At 49.3% G+C, this 20,348-nt stretch overlaps 9 protein-coding genes across 9 annotated transcripts; 5 read left to right on the top strand and 4 right to left on the bottom strand.

Annotated features, from left to right (window-relative positions):
* Positions 1-83: 83 nt before the first annotated feature.
* On the bottom strand, positions 84-1,562 carry Bathy03g02890 (predicted protein; the record flags this gene model as incomplete). The annotated part of the gene is made up of 1 exon (XM_007513956.1): positions 84-1,562. The coding sequence occupies one exon, from the start codon at positions 1,560-1,562 to the stop codon at positions 84-86; it is 1,479 nt and encodes a 492-aa protein (XP_007514018.1).
* A 549-nt stretch (positions 1,563-2,111) lies between these two features.
* Bathy03g02900 (eukaryotic peptide chain release factor subunit 1) lies at positions 2,112-3,728 on the top strand (the record flags this gene model as incomplete). The annotated part of the gene is made up of 2 exons (XM_007513997.1): positions 2,112-2,183; positions 2,457-3,728. 2 exons carry the CDS (start codon positions 2,112-2,114, stop codon positions 3,726-3,728), a joined length of 1,344 nt encoding a protein of 447 aa, XP_007514059.1.
* A 394-nt stretch (positions 3,729-4,122) lies between these two features.
* Bathy03g02910 (unknown protein) lies at positions 4,123-4,698 on the top strand (the record flags this gene model as incomplete). Its single annotated transcript, XM_007513885.1, has 1 exon — positions 4,123-4,698. The coding sequence occupies one exon, from the start codon at positions 4,123-4,125 to the stop codon at positions 4,696-4,698; it is 576 nt and encodes a 191-aa protein (XP_007513947.1).
* Positions 4,699-4,848: 150 nt separating this feature from the next.
* Bathy03g02920 (predicted protein) lies at positions 4,849-5,412 on the top strand (the record flags this gene model as incomplete). The annotated part of the gene is made up of 1 exon (XM_007514075.1): positions 4,849-5,412. One exon carries the CDS (start codon positions 4,849-4,851, stop codon positions 5,410-5,412), a length of 564 nt encoding a protein of 187 aa, XP_007514137.1.
* A 149-nt stretch (positions 5,413-5,561) lies between these two features.
* On the bottom strand, positions 5,562-6,770 carry Bathy03g02930 (predicted protein; the record flags this gene model as incomplete). The annotated part of the gene is made up of 1 exon (XM_007514112.1): positions 5,562-6,770. One exon carries the CDS (start codon positions 6,768-6,770, stop codon positions 5,562-5,564), a length of 1,209 nt encoding a protein of 402 aa, XP_007514174.1.
* Positions 6,771-7,396: 626 nt separating this feature from the next.
* Positions 7,397-8,181, top strand: Bathy03g02940 (PpiC-type peptidyl-prolyl cis-trans isomerase; the record flags this gene model as incomplete). Its single annotated transcript, XM_007514086.1, has 2 exons — positions 7,397-7,772; positions 7,877-8,181. 2 exons carry the CDS (start codon positions 7,397-7,399, stop codon positions 8,179-8,181), a joined length of 681 nt encoding a protein of 226 aa, XP_007514148.1.
* Positions 8,182-8,439: 258 nt separating this feature from the next.
* On the top strand, positions 8,440-10,643 carry Bathy03g02950 (unknown protein; the record flags this gene model as incomplete). The annotated part of the gene is made up of 2 exons (XM_007514153.1): positions 8,440-10,495; positions 10,567-10,643. The coding sequence occupies 2 exons, from the start codon at positions 8,440-8,442 to the stop codon at positions 10,641-10,643; spliced, it is 2,133 nt and encodes a 710-aa protein (XP_007514215.1).
* An 81-nt stretch (positions 10,644-10,724) lies between these two features.
* Bathy03g02960 (predicted protein) lies at positions 10,725-12,062 on the bottom strand (the record flags this gene model as incomplete). Its single annotated transcript, XM_007514184.1, has 1 exon — positions 10,725-12,062. One exon carries the CDS (start codon positions 12,060-12,062, stop codon positions 10,725-10,727), a length of 1,338 nt encoding a protein of 445 aa, XP_007514246.1.
* A 490-nt stretch (positions 12,063-12,552) lies between these two features.
* Positions 12,553-19,827, bottom strand: Bathy03g02970 (polybromo-1; the record flags this gene model as incomplete). The annotated part of the gene is made up of 1 exon (XM_007514358.1): positions 12,553-19,827. One exon carries the CDS (start codon positions 19,825-19,827, stop codon positions 12,553-12,555), a length of 7,275 nt encoding a protein of 2,424 aa, XP_007514420.1.
* Positions 19,828-20,348: the final 521 nt, after the last annotated feature.

Genomic DNA, 20,348 nt, shown 5'->3' on the forward strand with positions numbered 1-20,348 from the left:
CTCGCTCTACGCATAGCATCTAACTCTCTCTCTCTCTCTCTCTCTCTCTCTCTCTCTCTCTCTCTCTCTTTCCTTCTTTCTTTCTACAACTCTTCGATCAAGTCGTACCGAATCAACTTCGTGTGCGAACCGACGACGGCCAAGGAGACGTAATACATGATCACGCTGAAAGCGACGCCTATTAAGCCGACAACGATGGTGACTTTCTTGGCAAAGAACATGACGATGAAACAACACACCAAAGGTGGCGCGCAGTATAAGTGAAGCCATATACCGTCTAGAGGTACTCTGTAAGGCCTCTTCATCGCGGGCGCGACTTCTCTCAGTTTCAACAACGCGGCGAATTTCATCACCGTCGTCGCGCAGTAAAACCACATCTCCAACTCCGCGAGAACCTCAAACGGAACTAGAAACAACATTGTCATTAGAACTGCGTTCATGATCATCGCCGCGTACGGATTATTGTTCTTTGGGTCGACTTTAGCGAAGATTTTCGGTAAGGTTCCCACCACCGCCATGCCGTACGTGATGCGACTCGTCGTCGACAACAGCGTGCAGAGCAAACCAACCGTACTAATCGCCGCTCCGATTAAAAACACCAACTCCAAAGCCGACCCGCCAACGAGTTTTGCCACCTCCGTAAACGTTCCGTCTTCCCATTTCGTCGGGTCTGCCAATACGGAGTACCCGACCGAAATGCTCAAAAAATCAATCAACAGCGCCAATCCCATGGCGGTAAACATCGCTCTCACGAACGTTTTGCTCGGATTTTTAACTTCCCCGGCGCAACTTCCCAACAAATCGTACCCCGCGGTCGACCATAACAAAATAATCAAAAATGTGTGCCAATCCGGTCCGAACGACCCGTCGGACATTTCATGTTGCGGCACGATTGTATCCTTCCCGAAACACGCTTCGAAATCCAACTTGGGGAATCCAATCACCACCAACGCGATGAACGGTCCTAAACTCGCCACCGCAAACAACACGCTCGCATTCGCTACCATCTCCATCCCGTACATATTTATCGCAACGACCAAACCCATCAACACGAGCCCAAACGGCACCCTCAACTGATCGTTATACATCTTCTCCCTCGCTTGCCCAAACGCCGGTTCGAGGTAGTCCAAAAACAAAACCGCGAACAAGCCGCCTTCAAAGACTCCCGAAATCAACGACCAGTGCCCGTTCAAAAACGACCAAAACGGCCCGAACGCTTTATCGATCCACAAAATGTGTCCTCCGTTTTCTGGTAATGCCGAGGACAGTTCCGCGGTCATGAGCGCCAGCGGCGCGGACCAAAACACACCAGCCACGAACACCATCAAAAGCGTGATTTTCGCCCCGGCTGCACCCACGGCATCTTCAAACCCGTACGGCCCGCCCGCGACGGAAGAGAACGCGAAAAGTACCAGTTTCCCGAACGTTAACGTTCGTCTTGTTTTTGCATGCATTAAATGTTCGTTAGTGTTGTTCTCCTCGTCCTCCTCGTTTTGTTGTTGCTTCGTCGAGGTGACTACAAGCGAGGCACCGTTCTCCTTTTTTTCCCCGTTGCTGCTCATAATGACGAGTTTTTTTTCTGGAAAAGACAGACAGACAGACAGTCGCCTCTCCCTCTCTCTCTCTCTCTCCTTAAAACAGCCGAAGAACGGCTTCGTGAAAACCCAAGAGAAACGCAGACGTGCTCTCTGAGGTTTAGACTTTAAGAGCGAGGATGAGAGATGCGATAAAAAAACTGAGGAGGGGAACTCCTGTTCTTTTCGTTCTGCCTTTTGTGTTCGTTGACATTTTTTTGCTCTTCTTTTTTCGATGAAATAAGCGAGTTAAAACGGTGCCAAAGCGCTTTGATGATTGTGCGCCAAAAAATTTTCGCCAAATAAAGCGAATTCATCAAAGCGTTCATTAAAACAAAGCGCTTTGAGATTTCACCATCCCATATGGTTTATTTAAAATCGACCTTTTTTTCGCCTCTGTGCAAAGTTGCGATTTTTCGCCACAACAAATCGAACACTCGACGCAAAAAGAAGAAGATTGAGCAGAGAGCAAATTTAGTACAGAGAGAGGCGGAGAGTTTTTAGACGCACACGAAGAAGAAGAAGAAGAATACGAAGATGGCATCCATGGGCGACGACCAGGAGGAGAACATCGAGATGTGGAAGATTAAGAAGGTATCACATATATATGTATATAGTTTGTTCCTTTCTCTTTTACTTATTTTTACTCGTTCGTGAGAGAGTTTTCGTTTGCGCCGGCGGATGAGACGAGAGAGAAAGCCCCGAGGAGGAGGAAAAGATGCGATGGCGTTTTGTTCTTTTCGCGCCTTTTAAGGCCCTTCCTTTTGAGTGCGCGCTCTTTAACCCCGGACGCGCGTGTCGTGGCGTTCGAATAGTGATTCTCTCTTTCTCTTCATACCGGTGTACTTACCTCTCGCGCGCGCACTCGTAATCATCAAATAGTTAATCAAAGGCTTGACCGAAGCCCGGGGAAACGGGACGTCGATGATTTCTCTCGTCATTCCACCGAAAGGGCAGGTGAACTTGGTGAATAAGATGCTCACGGACGAAATCGGGACCGCGTCGAACATTAAATCGCGGGTGAATCGCTTGTCCGTGTTAAACGCGATCGGGTCCGCGCAAACGAGGTTGAAGCTTTACAATCGCGTGCCCGATAACGGGTTGATCATATACACCGGGACGGTGTTAACCGACGAGGGAAAGGAGAAAAAAATGAACATTGATTTTGAACCGTTTAAACCGATTAACACGACGTTGTACATGTGCGATAACAAGTTTCACACGGAGTGTTTGCACGATTTATTGGCCGCAGATCAAACGTACGGGTTTATTATCATGGACGGTAACGGGACGCTGTACGGGACATTGTGCGGGAACCATCGGGAAGTGTTGCAGAAAATTACCGTAGATTTGCCGAAAAAACACGGGAGAGGGGGTCAGTCCGCATTGCGTTTCGCGCGTTTGCGTTTAGAAAAAAGGCAGAACTATTTGACGAAAGTTGCCGAGTTGGCGACGCACCATTTTATCACCAACGATAAGTGTAACGTCGCCGGATTGATTTTAGCCGGTTCCGCGGATTTTAAAAACAGACTGAGCGAGGCGGATGTTTTTGACGCTCGATTGAGCGCGAAGGTGTTGAACGTCATCGATGTCTCCTACGGTGGCGATAATGGATTTTCTCAAGCCATCGAGCTCTCCGCGGACACGCTGGCGAACGTAAAATTCATCGCCGAAAAGAAACTCATCGGTAAATTTTTCGATCAAATAGCGCAAGATACCGGCAAGTTTTGTTTCGGCATCAACGATACTTTGAATTGTTTGGATATGGGCGCGGTCGAAACCTTAGTCGTTTGGGAAGACTTACCGCACGAACGCTTAGAACTCATCAACTCCGTCACTGGAACCACCGAGGTGAAAATTCTCACCCCTGAACAGCAAAAAGACCCGAAACACTTTCACGACGCCGAAAATAACCAACTGGAAACGACGGAAAAAATAGCCTTCAGCGAATGGTTGGCCAAAGAGTACAAAAAATTCGGGTGCCAGTTAGAATTCATCTCGGACAAATCGCAAGAAGGAAACCAGTTTTGCCAAGGTTTCGGCGGCTGCGGAGGTTTGCTGAGATACCAAGTCGATTTGGACGCGTTCGAGGTCCCCGACGACGTCGACTCGGACTCCGGATTCGGAAGCGACTCGAGCGAGGCGTTTATTTAAATAAAACACACATGTATAACAGTCATCACCGGAAAGAAAGAAAAAAGTAAGAGAAAAAAAAGAACAGAAACAAACAGACAGACAGATAGATGGAGAGAGAAAGAGGGAGAGGAGAGCGCGCTTTCTCTTTTTAGTGTTGTTGCTTTATAATATTATTATTAATACCACAGTTGTTCGTAGTTCTTTTTTGGAGAGTAAAAATCTGCCACATTTTGCCTCGTTTGAACAAGAAAAGGATAAGACATTTCCAACGGTATTTCCAATTCTTCATTTTATCTCACGACGCGGTTTATTATACATACGCTTTGAATCTGCATCGTCCGCGGTAACAACAGCAACAAGAACAACAACACGTACCACCAAGGAGATTTATTTAAGAAGACGACGAAGAAGAATGGTCGCCGACGCGGTTCACGAGCTCCCTTCGTCTATCATTGTGCACCCAACCAGAGGTCAGCTCCACCACACGAACCCGCTCGTTCCGGTGGGATGGCAACACCCGCAAATAGCGAGTAGTTCCTGTACTAATAAAGCGTTCGGGTTGGACGACTTCCACGACTCGTTGTTGGAAACGATTTTGTCCTTCATGGACGCGGAAACGATCTTACTGACTGGGCAAACCTGTAAGCGTTTGCACGCTTTGTGCGAGCGAGAGGAACTCTGGGCCGCTTTGGTGAACACGCGCTTTGGCCACCGGCCGAATCGAACCATCGTGAGTTCAGAAAAGCATCAAAAACAGAAAAGGAATGGAGAAACTCTGGAGGAGGAGAAGCGGTTTTGCATCGTCAAGCGCTTGAGCTGGAAAATGGTGTACAAGAAACACCGAGAAGTGTTGTTCGCTCTGTTTCGCGGGAACAGCAACGGGCGCGTGCAACAATTCGGCGGGGATTTCTTCATCAATCACGCGAACGAGCTGGCATTGCCGCCGTCGAATTCGTCATCTGCAAATGCCGTGATGATGATGGCGTAGGGAGTGCGAGTAGGAGTACTCTCTTACGCCGCGCGGTATCCTTAAAATTTTGTGTAATTAAACTCTCGTGTACTTTCAGACTTGTATTCTCTTCATAGGCAAAGCGCACGAAACACACACACGCACGATCAAACGAACGCACAAAGAAGAATGAATCTGACGGAAATCCTGGAGCAACACAACGCTTTACTCGACCTCGGTCGCGAACACTTGGAAAAACTTTCCTCCTCGTTCCGTGAGGCGTTCGATAAGAGCGCGTTTGAGAACGCGAAACAGAATTGGATTGGATTTTACCACGCGATTGATTGGAAGACAGATCGATGGATATCCGCGGTTTTGGTTTTTCATTTGGTCTCGTTGATGTGCGTGGTGAAATGGAGACACTGGGAGCAGTTCCAAGTGAGAATGTTCGTCATATTAGGCGCGTGTAGCTTTGGAGCGGAACGGATGAATGGATTTTTGTCCAAACGGTGGGAGATGTTTAGCACGCAAAACTACTTCGACGAGAGAGGCGCGTTCGTGTCGGTGATTTGGAACGCGCCGTTGATGGTGAATTTAGTGATTATTTTAGTCAACTTTTTACGGTTAACGGTGAAGGAGATGGTGAAGATGAAGAAAGCGCAGATGAAGAGGAGATTTAGGGAGAGTCAAAAGGAATCGGGAGTCGGCGCGAAGAAGAAGAAGACGAAAAGAGAGACGAAAAAGAAGCAGTAGTATTTAGGCGATGTAATAGTTTGTTTAACGATAATATAGTTTTAGGGATGTGTGTGTGTGTGTGTGTGTGTGTGTGTGTGTGTGTGTGTGTTTATTTATACAAGGGTGATTTGAATTCTGTGTCTATTCTTTTCTCTCTCAATCTCAATCTAAAAAGCCTCGCGATCGCTATCGTCGATTAAGACGCTCACGTGAGTTTCCGTTTCGTGCGCTAACTTCTTAATCTCTTCGAATCGTTCTTTCGCGTTCGGGACGTCTAAAGACAAGTCCTCGATTAAGTTTCCAACTCTCGTAAAACCTTTGGTCATTTGTACCGCGGACACTTCTCCTGAATTGTTTAAGACGTGCAATAAACCCAACAGAATCGCCGGCGCGTTGGAATCTTTATCGCTTTCAATCATCATCACCAGCGCTTTCTTCACCAATTCGTGGTGGAAGAACGGTTTCGCTAAATCGTGCAGCCTTCTTCTCGCCTCGGTGACGTCGTGCGATTCCAAGTACTCTTTCAAAAGCATCTCCAACTCCGTCTTAGCCTGCTCGTACGGGGTTTTATCGAAATGTCCCCACGCGTGTAACACTCTGTCCGTGGAAAAGCGCTGCGAAATTTGCTCGCTCGCTTTACTCGCCACCGTTTGCGCGTCTGGACCTTGGCACGTCGGGTCTCCGGCTAAAGTCACCTCGGCAAACTTTGGTGGCAAAATATCGTCCACGACACCTCTCGCGATGAACGTCGAGATCGTTTCAATCGCATCCGGAACGTCCAATTTTAAATCGTGCACGCTCGCCGCTAAATCGACGAAACCTCGCATCATTTGCTTCCCGGAAATCACGCTCGGGTAAAACGCCGACAACAACGCGCTCGCGGCTTCTTTTTCTCTATTTCCTCTATCCAGCGCCATCGTGATTAATTTCTTCACGAAAAAATGCTCGTACAAAGGCTCTTCCAGTCCTCTCAATCGTAACCCAGCCTCGGCGATGTCGTTCGAATCAAAGTATTCCTCGATCGTCGCCTCGCTCGCCATCTTATACGCCTTCACTCGGTCGTACGCTTCCGACCCTTGAATCAACGTCTTCTCCCTGAACACCGTCTTCTCCGCATCTTCGGTGGAATCGTAATTCGGATCGCCTTTATCTAACGCGTACACCGGACTCTGGTCGTCCACCAAAACGTTCGCCGCGCTTTCGTCGCCTTTTCGTCCTCGTCCGGACACTTTCACTTGCACGTGCTTGTGGCCTTTGTGCCAATCCAACCATCGGTTGTCGGTGATTTCCCCGAGGGAAGGTTTTCGCCCGAACGATGCGAGCTCGCGCTTTTTGATCGTTTTCTCGAAGATTTTCCGTTGGTCCGCCGTTAACATTTTGATGAGACTTTATATCGATATTTGTCCTTTTCCCTATAAGCTTTAGAGGTTGCCTTTCCGTATCTAATTTTCGCCGCGAAGAATAAGACTGTTTCTTACGTTCTCGTTCGCCGCGAACCAACCAACGCGAAAGAACGAACGCGTTTAAAGTTTTCTCTCGGTTTTGTTCTTCTCGCTGTTCCGCGCAAAGACGATACTGTGTATTCTATATATCGCAAGAAAGAAAAGGCAGAGAGATTGATATACAAATTCTCGTTAGGGATCTCTCTCTCTCTCTAATAAGAAACTCTCTCTTAAAACTCTCTCTTTCTCTCTTCCCTGCTTCTGAGAAGAAGAAAAAAGAATAACGACGATAAAGGAATGAGAAAGATTAACACTTCACGAACCACACTTTTAGGTCGTTGTCTTTCCTTAAACCGCGTGTTTGCGCGTCTCGCCTTTGTTGCGAATAAAATGGATCGCGTAAGAATTTTTTTTTGGAAATGCACTAACACCCTAAATTATTGTTCTGGATTTCCTTCGTCTTTGTAGAGCGCGGCATAATAATAAAAACAGAACGCGCGAATAATAGAAAGACAGTCTCGCGACAACAACAAACGACAGAGATTACCAACACGCCACGTATGCCTGTGATTCCTCGTTACCTTATATTCCTCTTCCAAGTCGTCCTCGCTTTCTGCTTCATCAGTTTTAGTGGTCTTCATCAATCATCATCATCATCATCGTTCAATTTCGTTCAAGGGAAAACCAAACTGAACATCAAATCCAGCGGCATCGACATGGTCCACGCCTCGCACATACTCTGCGCATCAAACCGCACGTTATGCGAAGATATCATGGAATTACTCGAACCATTCGCCGAGGACGATTTATTACGGCCGAAGTTAGAGCGAGGGTTCGAAGAGCTCGCGAGGAAATTCAGTCGCTGCCCAACTGGGAAGAGGAACGGAGGGGATTTGGGGTACTTTCCGAGAGGGGAGATGACGAAGGATTTCGATGGTACGTCTTCTTTCTTTGCTGCTCTTCGCGTTAATGCATCGCTGACCTTTACGCATATCCTTTCTTTCATTACTTTTAATATTTTTATTCTTTCAACGAAACAGCCATCGTCTTCTCGGAACTGGCGGCGCCGTTGCACAAACCGGTTGGACCGCACCAAACGTCCAACGGGTTCCACGTGATCATGGTCCACGACCGCCACTTGGCGGACGCGGAAATGCGCGAGCAAGCGAGAATTGCCACGGAAGAAGCCAAGAAAAAACGCGAGGAAAGTTTCAAAAGAAACATGAAAAAAGAGCAAGGGAAGCAGGAGAGGAAAGGCGCGAGAGCAAACGCGAGACAGGGTGAGAGAAGACCGCCGGCGAGTTCGAAGCACCGCGCTGCGGTGGGTTCGCACGACGAGTTTTGATGTTTCTCGCTCACTTAGCGAGAGAGAGAGAGGGAGAAAGAAAGAGAGCTGCGAATATTGTCGTTTAGTAATAAGGACGATGCGTTGTAATAGTATTATATTTAAAGAAGAAGAGGCGAAGAATGGTACATGCGTACGAGCACATTCCTCTCTGTTGGTTGTGGATGAAATCCCCTAAAATTTCCCCCAATCTTCACTTCAGATATCAACCGAGAACTTCCTTTCGTTGTCATCATGTGGCCGCGTCGGTAGGGAAAAATGCTGCAACGCAAACACCTTTTTCTGTTGTTCTTGTTCTCGTTCGTAATCTTTCTGTCGGAACACGTGCAATCGAACGACGACGAGAACGATTTCGATTGGGTTTCCGACGAATTCGCGGAGCGAGAGAAACAGAACGACGACGATGCCCAGTTCTCGTTTAAGGATCCAACCGTTATCGTTGGCAACCGCGGGGTGCATTCGGACGATGTCCTCAAATATCCACTCTCAAAAACGTCCAAAAGGAAAGATAAACTTCAAGTGAGCGAGTGCCGCGCGTGCGATGTTTCCGGACTGAAAGTCGGTTGCGACCAAGCGAAATATATTAAACCGTGCGGTATCGAAGGGAGCTACGCGCTGAAGTCGTCGTATTTGGAGCACAGGGCGGAGGAGTGCGGGGGTGGGGGCAGAAATACGAAGATACCGTTGATGGCGAGTTTCGTCAGAGACGTTCGCGCGACGGCGACGGAGTACGCTCTCGTTTTAGATGGGACGAGACGGTTTTTAATCGAAGCGTTTTGCGTGAGAGGGAGGACGAATGACTGTCGCAGGTTTCCCAGGCACGCGAGGTGTCCAAAGGAGATTGTAGAGAGTGGTACTGGTATGTGTGCGTACGGCAGATTGCTCAATCAGCACGAGGGGACGTTTACGGACGAAGATCTGGATAGTTTTGGAGAAGAAGCAGCCGAGGCGGTCGTGGCGACGATACATTGGGAACTGCCAGATTTTCGCGCGTGCAAGGACTTAGAGGTGAATAAAAAGCGAGACGCGAAGGCGAACAAATTGAGAAATTTGTATGACAAACCGTACGAAGGAAGGAGTATCGAGGCGCCTATTCAGGTAGAAACGACGGTTGGATTCGAGAGGAAAGAGAAGATGTTTTTAAAGTTTACCGTCCAGAAAGATGTGGAGAATGCAGAATATAATGTCGAGCACAAGATATCTCCTTCGCAAGTAGAGAAGATCTTGAACGCGCGGTGTCCAGCGACGCTGGCACTCATCGCCGATGCGTTTCATGAAATCGGCCCAGAATGGCGTAAGAAGAACGCTTTTCGAAAGACAAAGATGGACGATACGCCGGAGTATGTAACTAAAGAAGCGCAAAAGCTGTGGGCAAAACTAGGTAAGAAAACACACGAAAAGGCCATGAAGGCAAAGAAAGATAGGGATAGAAAAATAGATAAGTCGGGGATGACGCAAGAAGTGAAGGATGAGCTCGGTCACGATTGGTGGAAACAAATCGCAAAAGGCGCGCCGAGTAGGAAAACGGTATACTGGCAAGATTCTCACCCTGTGTTTGAGTTCGGTTCCTCGACATACTTGGAACCACCAGAAAGACACATACTTCGAATGGTAATAGCTGGCGTACCGCGACGAATCCGCGCGAGTGGGGAACAGAGAACTCCTTACGGGACGTTATTCGTCGCGACAAGGGATAATAGGGATACGAGTTTAAGCGAAGAGTACCAAGCGGCTTTATTAAGGTCTGCGTCGAAGTGTTTGCGAGAGACCAACTTGCGAATAATCGAGATTAATCCCATACACAGGAAATCACACGCAACTGACGACGTCGTATTCCCTTTGGAACCGCCGGTTGATTGGATAGAGAAGGCATCCGTATACGAAAAAACGGCGAGTGGTGGCGTGCGAACAGAGATTGATGGCGACAGAAACACATACAGAGGTGGTCAAAACGTCGATTTGGACTGGGAGGGATATTCTATCGATGGAGGATCGCATTTAGGATGGAGTTCTGTTTCTATCCTGCTCACCTCGGATATTACGGGGAAGAATATCTCAAGCGAAGAGGTTCGCGCGATGTACGGCGCGACAGAGACAGAGTACGAAAGGACGGAAGAGTTTAAAGATAAACGAGGTAATCGACGAAGCAGAGCAGTCAAACTTCGATGCTCGCCTCCCAGGTATCAAAGCTTAGCGCCGTGTTTAGGCTATGCGGAGAAACCTTCAGTCTTTCGCGTGTTGGATAAAAATAAAGGCCACGACCTATTGTTGAAACACGAGCGTGTGGATGTAAAGACGGCGGAAGCTATGGGAAGTTTTGTATTCATCCTTCTCGCGTTGGCCGCTTTCGCTGCATTCTTTTTCATCGCTTTGACCAGAGAGCAGAGATTTGTCGTTTGGGCGATGGCGAAAGCGCAAAATATACAGTTGCGAAACAAATTGGCTGCGCTGGTTGCGAATAAAGAAAGAAGAGAGAACAGAGCGGCGGCGGCTTCAAAAAATGTCTCGGTTTAGTTTAGTTTAGACAGCTTAATTTAAGGTACCTACTTCTCCTTCTCGTCCTCGTCATCGTCGAGAAACTTTTTGAGAAAGTCTGGCGCTATGTTTTTAATCTGCTCCTTATAATCCTTCCCTATGCGATCACTCCAGATTCCCTTCGAATATTCTCCTTGACCAGTGAACCAATCCGGCCTTGGAACATCCGGTAGAGTTGGATCTTGCACGATGGTATCATCTAATTTTTGCGCCACGCTTTCTAACCGTTCCGAAACGAAACCCGGGAGTTTCACTTTGATCGTGGAAGTTTCTCTTTCAATCGAGCCCCTCGCGACTCGGTCCGCTTCGCTCGCGATGCGTTCTAATCTCCGCGCTAACGATGCCGCCGTCACCGCGTAATTCTCATCACTCGTGTCGCACAACCACGCATCTCTCAACACCTCCCACACGCACTCATCGTAATCGCCAAACTTTTCCTTCAAGAAATACCTCGCCACGTCGTAATTCGGCTCCGCCTCTAAATACTCCCAAATCTGACCGTCGAAATCATAATTAAAGAGCGTTTCAAACTGTCTCGTCAACGCATCGGCCTTTGTAGACAAGGACGGTCCTTCTCTAGCCAACGCGGAAAAAATGACTTCTGCCCAGACCTTTCCCAACGCTCTCACGTCCCTCGCCATGTCCTCATCCGATGGGTCTAAAATTGCAGCGCCGAAATTGGCCAATCGGAACCTCGTGCCAAACTCACCTCGCTCCTCAAAGGCATCTCTGTCGTCGAACGAGTCGCAAAAGATTGTGCCAGCATCGATACCATTATGCGCCACTCCATTGGAGTGGCAAAATGCAACCGCTCTGGCCGTTTGTCGTATAGCAGACCGAATGTACCTAAACCTCAACACCGTCGGATGTGTCTGCACCCTCTCCACTGGCGGCCAAAACTTCGTTCGCCCTTCCCCATCGTCCTTCTGCTTCGCCGACGCGTATTCCGATAATCTCTTTAAACCAACCCATTCTTGTGCTACGTAAAAAGAAGTATTCCCCCCATCCTCATCCCTGACTTCGCTCTCGCTCGCCCCAGCAGCGAAATACGCAACGCACCTCACAACCGGCAACATTTTCTGCGACATCTGCCCTTGCCCTCTCCCATATTCATCCACAACAATATCTGGCCTATCATCAGACAACAAACGTTCATACGCATTCACCTCTGTCTCCGCTAATACTTTCACCGACGGAAAATACTCTTTTATCAACACCTGCGGCCCAGTCAAAGAGACCAAAGGATCCCCTGGATATCTAAAAAGAGGCTCGCCGGAGGACCATCGCGCGGCGTATAAAACCATCGCGCTCGAGCTGCTCTCGCTGCTCGAAGAAGATGCCGTCATGGCCTTTATTTCTCCGTCTTCAGTTCTCGAAATGGAAAACGACGAGGAAGGAGACGACGAGGACGGTTCACTTCTCGAGATGGAGATTTTCCCAAGCACTTGGAGCAACTCAAAATCAGAAGCTTCCAAACGCGTCGCGGTAGCTTTGACGATGGTTTCAATTCCTTTTCTCTCGCGATACTTTGTTCGTCGTTTGGTCTGGATTCTGCTGTTGCCGCCGCCACGCGACGATGAGCGCAAAGTTTTAGAAGAACAACAAGGAGAAGAAGCTCGCATGATTGCTTCGTTTTGTTTTGCTATACACAAAAGTGACGACGTTTCAATGCCAAAATTCTAGGGGTTGTTTCAGATTTAGTATTAGATTTTACGCGTTGATCCTCTCGATGATTATTTATTATTAAACTCGTACGCTAAATGATTGTACTCTCTTTCTACGTTTCTTCTCTCTCTTTCTCTCTCTCTTTTCGTTCTTGTTTTCTTCGTTGTGTTATTATTTTGGATTGTTCATGCACCTCTTCTTGAGCGAGCGGTTCAAGCACGTGCGGCACTTGCCGCATCGCGCGGTGGCGTTCCAACTCGTCTTCTTCAGGTGCAATCCAGACTTTTTTAATTCTTCCTCGGACAGCGCTTCGCGTTGGTGGCCGCCCGATGCTGAATTCTTCGGCGGAGTTTTGGTCGACTTCGCGTTTCTTTCCTCGGCGGTAGAGGCAGCGGATCGGAGTTTTTTTATTTTGTTCGCGCTCGATTCGTTGTCGTAGTTGAAGGTTCTTTTCTTCTTCGCGGAGCCGCCGTCTTGTTCTTCCTCGCTGCCTCTCGGCATAGGCTTTGGAGGCGGCGCGTAATTGACGTATGATCGCTGCATCTTTTGTCGATAGAGTCTGGCTAGTACTTTCGCGTCGTTGTTAGCATCCGTGCCCGGAGCGTTGAAGTTCAACGCATTCTCCAACATCAATTCGACATCATCGACGAAGTCTTCGAGGTACTTGTAGTACCCGCCGATAGTGCGTGAGATTATGGTCACCAAGTCGATTGGGTTCGGGACGTTTTCGTAGTACTCGGGCATTTCTGACTTCTCCGGTAAGCGATAGAAGTATTCAATCAACCGCTCGCCTTTTTGTTCGCATTTATCCATGTACTGGCAGACGCTCAAGCAGCTTGTGGCTTCAGTGAGATCGATCGGTTTGAGCATATCGTGAGATGCAAAGACCCACGGAAAAGAGACGTCCGGAATGTCTGGCGACATGCGCCCGGGTTTCTTATTCAACAACACCGTCTCCGTTTCATCCTCGTCTTTGTACTTCAACGTGTGTTTGTTTTCCTTCGGGTCGTACTTTAAAACGTTCGCAGTATACCATTCGCCATCGTCCCAACACACGATCACGCGCTTGTTTACTAACTTTTCGCCAAAATTTTCCCCTTTCTCAAACTCAAGTTGCGTCCAAGTGTCGTTCTGGAATTTATCAATCGCTGCTTGGTCTGGTTTCGGCGTCGCGATGAGAATCGCAGCCTTGCGAAACTCCGGACGAACGCTAAAATCGATGTCTTCCCAAAACTCCGTGTTGTCCACGCTGGTTTGATCAAACAGTTCTTCCATGACTTTCACAAATTCTGCGACGTTCTTAAAACCTTTATCTTTGCACTTTTTCGAGATTGCGTCGAGCTCTTTCATGATGTACGTACACGCGAGTAACCCTTTCTTCGATGGAGGCGTTTGTGTCGTTTTCACATTTCGAATTGCATCTATGGCGTACACGCAACGTTGCGCGATGACGTCTGTAAACGAATTAGCGGAGTCCGGAACAGGAGAGTTTGTCAAGTGCTCCATCGCCGAGATAGAAGCCTCCTGAATCCGCGCTTTCTCTTCCATCGCGATGATGTGCGCTTGCGCCTCCGATTCTACACCGCCCTCGGTTGTTCCTTCTTTCTTCGTACTCATGACGAATCGAATCGTTTTCGGCTGAAGGTCGGATCCATCGCCTCCTTCATTCTGGTTATTTTGATCATGTTGCTGCTGTTGTCCTTCCTTGGGAGATTGGACCGCGTCGCCCTCTCCCTCCAATTTTCTCTTCGCCAATTCCATATACTCCTTTTCCATCGCCAATCTCTCGGCCTTCTTCACGTAATATGTACCCGTCTTCTTTTTTTCCACGTGCGTCGGCTTAATCTTTTCGTCCGCGATGGCCTGTCGCAACGCTCCTTCGTCCAACATGAGAGCAAGTTTCCATCGCGCGACTTTTGGGTTTTGCCAAAGCGAGTAATCTTTCCCAGTTTTCTCAAATACCATCCTTTCGAGGACGTCTCTCGGAAGTTCGAGATGCGCGGTGGCGTAAAACGTACCCGGCTCTGCGCGTTCCATGTCTGGAAGCGTCGGCAAAAGGCTCACTCGTCCACCGGTGTGCGTTTTAGACTCTCCTGCTGTTGATTCGCTCTTTTTAGAAGCCTTTTTCTTTCCGCGTCGCGCGGGGATGCTTCCTCTCGCTCGAATGCTGCCTTTGGAGATGATATCTTTGAAGTCTTCGATGTCCATGCTCTCTAGCTCACCAGTCTCGTATTGTATTTCAACTTTGTTGCTGAAGGCGTCTTCGTTATCTTTGTCTGGACCATCATCATCATCGACAGCGGCTTTTTCTCGTTGCGCGTACTCGTCTCCGAACTCTCGATCTTCGCAGCACTTGACAATTTCCCCGCGATACCAGACTTCGTCGTCTTCCCAAAGCACTTCGACTTTGCAGCCCGCAAGGTGCGTTCCGATGTCCTCGTAGGTGATCGGTATGGTTACCGATTGTCGTCCGGGCGTAAAACCTGGATTGAATCCCAAGTTTTTCTCCTCCGCGCGCGTCCAACCCCGAATCTTCGTTTCGTAGATGTTCATGAGGAACAGAGGACAATCGGTGTCGTTGATCCAAATCGGAACAGGTTCTTCTTCCTTCTTTTCCTCTTCTTTGGTTTCATTCTTTTCGTCGCTTGTCGGTGGCACGGTAATTGCCGTTGCAGCACTTAATGGATCATGAATAGTTACTCCAGCTGGAGCGGCGGCTACAGCAGCGGCCAGAGCAGCGGCAAGGTTATTGCCTTGCTCTTGAACTCCATCGCCTAGCACCGACGCTTCCGCGCCTTCCGTTTTCACCGGCGAAGGTTGCTTTTCAGTCAAGGAGACAGCTTCTTGTCCTCTTAACTCCCCTGCTTCTGGCGGCACTTCCTCCATTTCCATCTTTTCAGCCGCTGGCGCTTCTTCGACTTCTCTTTTCTCCTCCGCTGGTGGCGCTGGGGCCTTTTCGACTTCCGTGTTCTCCTCCGCTTGCGGCACAGGGACATTTTCGACTTCCGTGTTCTCCTCCGCTTGCGACGCCGGGACCTTTTCGACTTCCATCTTTTCCTCCGCTGGCGGAACTGGGACATTTTCGACTTCCATCTTCTCCTCCGCTGGCGGCACAGGGACATTTTCGACTTCCATCTTCTCCTCCGCTGGCGGCACTGGGATTTTTTCGACTTCCGTGTTCTCCTCCGCTGGCGGCGCTGGGATTTTTTCGACTTCTTTCTTTTCCTCCGCCGCTGGCGGCGCAAGCGCTTCCTCCGCGTCCGGCATCTTCTTGTCCTCCTCCATTGGCCTCGCCGAATCTTTCTCTCCTTCTTCCACCTTCGTCGGAGATGCCTTTGAGGGCGAGTTTTTCTTCGAGTCGTCTCCCCCGACTTTAGGCACTGGCTCCAATCGATACTGCGCCAATACTGAGCCCGTCGTCGGCCATTTCGCGAAACGCTTCTCGACAATCTCCAGTTGTCTGAAGTTGATATTTCTGTGTCTACCGTCGAAGGAATTGGAGTGGATTTTGTGAAACATCGGTGATTTGATGTGATCCCAGGCTATGTGGTGATCGAAGAAGCGCAAGAGTAATCCCAAGTACGCCGCCGAAGAAGCGTTTTCAACTTCGGCGATCCACGCTGCTCTCATAAGACGCGACGGTTGCGGCAAACCTCGACCGCGCCAACCAATGCGGTAGTTCACCACACGCTCTGGTAATATTGATTTCACCCCGCCATTTCTCGCGCATTTTCGAAGCGATTTGATGGGAACGCGCTTTCCTCTCAACACAAGCGCCAATGGCGCGACTTCGGAGCGCAACGAAGAAGGACCAACTTTTTCAACGCGGTGCTCCTGCTCTTTCTTTTCAAATTCGAAAATCGAGGCGTTTTCTTTGATTTCTTGAGCATACCATGCCGCTTTCATCGCAAGAGGACGAATGCTACTCTCTAAGAGTAAGATCCACTTTGCCACGTCTTTGAAAGTCGATGAACCTCTTAAAGACGTGAGCCATTTTTGGCGCCATTGATCACCAGTTACCGTTTCCGTACCCGCCCAAGGACCGTCAAGTAAGCCGCACAAATATCGCTCCATGTGACACGCTTTTGCCACGACGTGGCCGAGCTTATCTTTTGCGAGATGGTCTTGCCATCCAGGTTTTATAGGCGGTTGTGGAATAGGGTATGGAGCAAACCATTGGTTGACGAATAACGACGTCACGCGACCCCGAGCGGTCTCGCCAGTCGCGTTCGCGAGCGCAAAGACTCCAGCGTTCGCGTACTTATTTTGGTACGTGTAGCACGATTCTGTAGTCGTTTTCGTCCCCATCGTCGCCGCCAAAGGTGTTGATGGTGCTGCTGTCGGAGTATCGCCGCCGACCTTTTCCACATTCGCTTCCGCCGGAGCTACTGCTAACAAAGAAGATTCGTACTCGATTTTGGCGGCGTGCGAAAGCGCCAATTTTCTGCGCTCTTCGAGCGCGCGCTCCATTTCTGGATCGTTGAATGGAATCGGCTCTTCTTTGACCACTACTTTTGGTTGCATAGCTTCTTGACGAGCGCGCTGTTCTTCGGCAACTTTAGTAGGAGAATACGTTTCCGTCTTTTTACCCGCGTTTGCTCGTCGGGATCGACCCGACGTCGGCATCACTTCCTCTTCTTCCTCTGGTTCTTTCCTCCCACCTCTCTTTCTTTTACCCCCTCGAGCAGAGGAAGGTGGAGCTTCCCTTTCATCGTTATCTAAGTCCGACCATTTTTCATCGTCGTGCTCCTCCTCCTCTCCGGAGTCCTCCCCGTCAAATTCCATTTCATCTATGTCTTCTTCCTCTTCTTCGGATTCTGCGTAGGTGGGACCAACGATTTTGTCTTTTTCCCACTCCGGTAAAGTCTTCCCGCAATCTCCGAGCCCAAATTTTTCAAAAACTTGGATTGGATCGGCACCAACCTCCGTAACTTGTTGACCGCGTTTGAGAGACGCTTTCGCGTCTTCCGAAGCGTTTCGAATATCATCCAAGTAAGCGTTCGCTTCTTCGAACGGTTTTCGATCTATCGCGAGTACCTCAAATCGTTTCCACTCGTTCTCTCTGATCGCCGCGTTTAAATCGGCGCGACCGCTTCCAAACTTTTTAGGATTCATCCCTCCTTCGAGCTTAGCGACGCCGTCCTTAGCAGAAAAGAAGTATTTTCTCCCTAACGCGTCCCCATCGGTTTCACACAACGCACACTCGGTTCTTAAAAACGGAAACGCCTGCGCTCTCAACTCCTTGTCGGATCGAATTTGTTCCGGAACAGCGACGCACTCTGGACAAAACCATTCCGTCTCCGCGAGCGCTCGGTTGGTCGGTTCACCGGCACACACCGCGTGGAATGCCGAAGGACATCCGTCGCAACACACCAAAGAACCCGATCTGCCGCATACCGAGCACATATCACCGTGCGTATCCGCCGCCGCCGCTAAAGCTTGTTCCAGAGATTTTACCGCGCTCGCATTCTTTTCGACGACGTCGTCTGTTCCGGCAATGTACCACTCGTCGCCATCCCATGTGAGCATGGTATCGACGTCTTCCTTTTTTATCAGTTTCGATTCGTTTTCACCAGGAAACTGAACTTCCATTCGACCCAACGCACCGATCGGATTGGTGATGCGTCCGCACCACCATCCCCCACCCTGGTAACATTCGACGACGTCGCCGGCAGATCTGATCCATTGCGCGCGCGATTTCTTATCCATACGGTACGGATTTAAAGGTCGAACTCTAGGGAATGCGTCTCGATCGTCGTCGGCACGGTTGGATTGTACCCGCTTCTTTTTTGCGCGTTTACTCCGCCCGCGATTTTTCTTTCTGGCCAACTGCGCGATGCGCATCACTGAGGCTGGGTCTAATTTTTTGCTCGTCAACTTCTTGCGACGTAATTTCCAATCGTGTGAACGCACGTCTTCGAGCGTCACCCACTCTTCCAATTTGTGATTACTCACGTCGCTCAACAACTCATCGTAACGCACGCGAATGCGGTCGCCGGCGGCGGCGATGACGACGCCCGAGTACCAACTCCCTCGAATTGGATGTTCCATACCGTACACTTCAACAAGCGCCCCAATTTTCGAAGTCAACAAACCACCGTTGGCGACTTGGAACTCCCCGGCTTCTATCAAAACTTCTCGAGTTTCCAACTCGTTGCGAATGACGTTGGTATCGAGAGTTTCATCGACTAAGAACTGTAAGAGTTCGATTTTTTCATACACCGTCGCACCGTAATACCCTCCGTATCTGTGATCCGCCCAGTTGCATTTTGGAACGTGCCTGTTGCCTCGTGCACGAAGCCTCTCCACGAGTTTCTTCGCGTACGCCGGCCAAGTAACGATGTCGAGGTACTTAAAGCACTCGTCGAAATCGAGCGAAGATCTTGGGATTGTCGAGCCATCGTCTAAAACGATAACCTTCGTCGAGCCCGTTTTAGAGAACACTTTTTTATCTTCCACATCGACCAACTGTCCTCCGCCGTAATAGGCATCCGCCTCGAGCACGTCCGTAGCCAAAACTCTCAGAAGCGCGGCGTGCACTTCATCGACGACAGCGTTCGGTTCTCTTTTAACTAATCCTTCGTGAAGCTGCTTCAAAGTCATCGGCGAAAGTTTATACGCTCTGGACAACGACGTCAAAGTCGAGTGCGGCGCCAAAAGCATGCCAAGCTGCACATTCTCGTCTTCGTTCACTCTCGCCGCCGTTTCCGCGTATGCACTGGATATCATCGATTCTGGATGATTGCGGATCAACGAAGGCCTCTTGGCGAGCGCGAGTCCTTTCGGACTCTTACTTTCGTCGTCTTCTCCTCCTTCCCCAGCCGTCACCATCTCCGAAGATGACGTCGCTTTCACCGTCAGTTGCCGTTCCAACCTCTCCTCTTTCCTCCCTCTGGACCACCTCTTCTTTATCTTCACCAAATCTTCTCCGATACCTTTTTCCAACTCCTCGTTATAATATTTCGGCTTCTTCGTCTCCTTCTTCGCCGCGGCGGACGCCGCCACCGTACCGAACACCTTCTCCTCCTCCACCTCTTTCTCCGTCATCGGTACCGGTCGTTCCTCCTCTTCTTCTTCCTCTATCAACGACACTCCAATGCCTCCTCCGTTCCCATCTCTCATCTCTTGCTCTTTCCGCTCCTTCTCCTCGCGTTCTTTTTGTTGCTCCAACAAAAGCTGTTGCCTGCGACTGGTGTGGACCACGAAATCTGGATTCACCCCTTTCGGCTTTAAAAACCGTTCCGGGTGTAACCTCCTCTCCTCTTCGCGTTGCCGTCGTCTCTCCTCCTTCTCCTCTTCGGTCATCTTCGGTCGGCACTTGTTCGCGCGTGGTATCACGTTCCCGTCTTCGTCGTACTCTGGATCGGGCTCTTTCCACAGGCCGTGTTTTTTCAGCATGTATTCGCTCATCGGGCCTTTTTTCGGAGGCCGGCCTCGACCGGCCATTTTTACAAAAACAGACGAAGAAACACCAACACCACTCACAAACGCGTCCGTCTCGCCTCTCTCTCTCTCTCTCTCTTTCCGCGCTGTCAAAAGAACCCGGTTTTGATGACAAGAGAGAAGCGCGCAGAAGTTTTGAAAAATTTCTGTTTTTTTTTTTTTGACCCAGGACTGCTTAAACCCTACTTGAAAGCACTTGAAAAGGGAAAAAAGGATACGAAAGAGGATTTAACGGAGGATTTCCCATTGCAAACAACGATACCATTCTTGTAAACCCGCGCGCGAGAAGAACGTAACATGGAGCGCCGACCTCCTCCACCGTCGGATAACACCGGAGGAGGTGGTGGAAAATCGTTTAATAATACTAATAATAATAATGAGAACGGAGAGAACAGCAGCGGTGGTGGTGGAAACAATAATAATAACAATACTAACGAGGGAGAGACTGTGGACGTGTTCGGAGGGGACGTCTGGTCGTCCGGAGCGGTTTTGATTGTCGTGCTCGCGTGGATGTTTAAAGCCGC

The sequence above is a fragment of the Bathycoccus prasinos genome (genome assembly GCF_002220235.1).
Source record: "Bathycoccus prasinos genomic : Chromosome_3".
Lineage (NCBI taxonomy): Eukaryota > Viridiplantae > Chlorophyta > Mamiellophyceae > Mamiellales > Bathycoccaceae > Bathycoccus > Bathycoccus prasinos.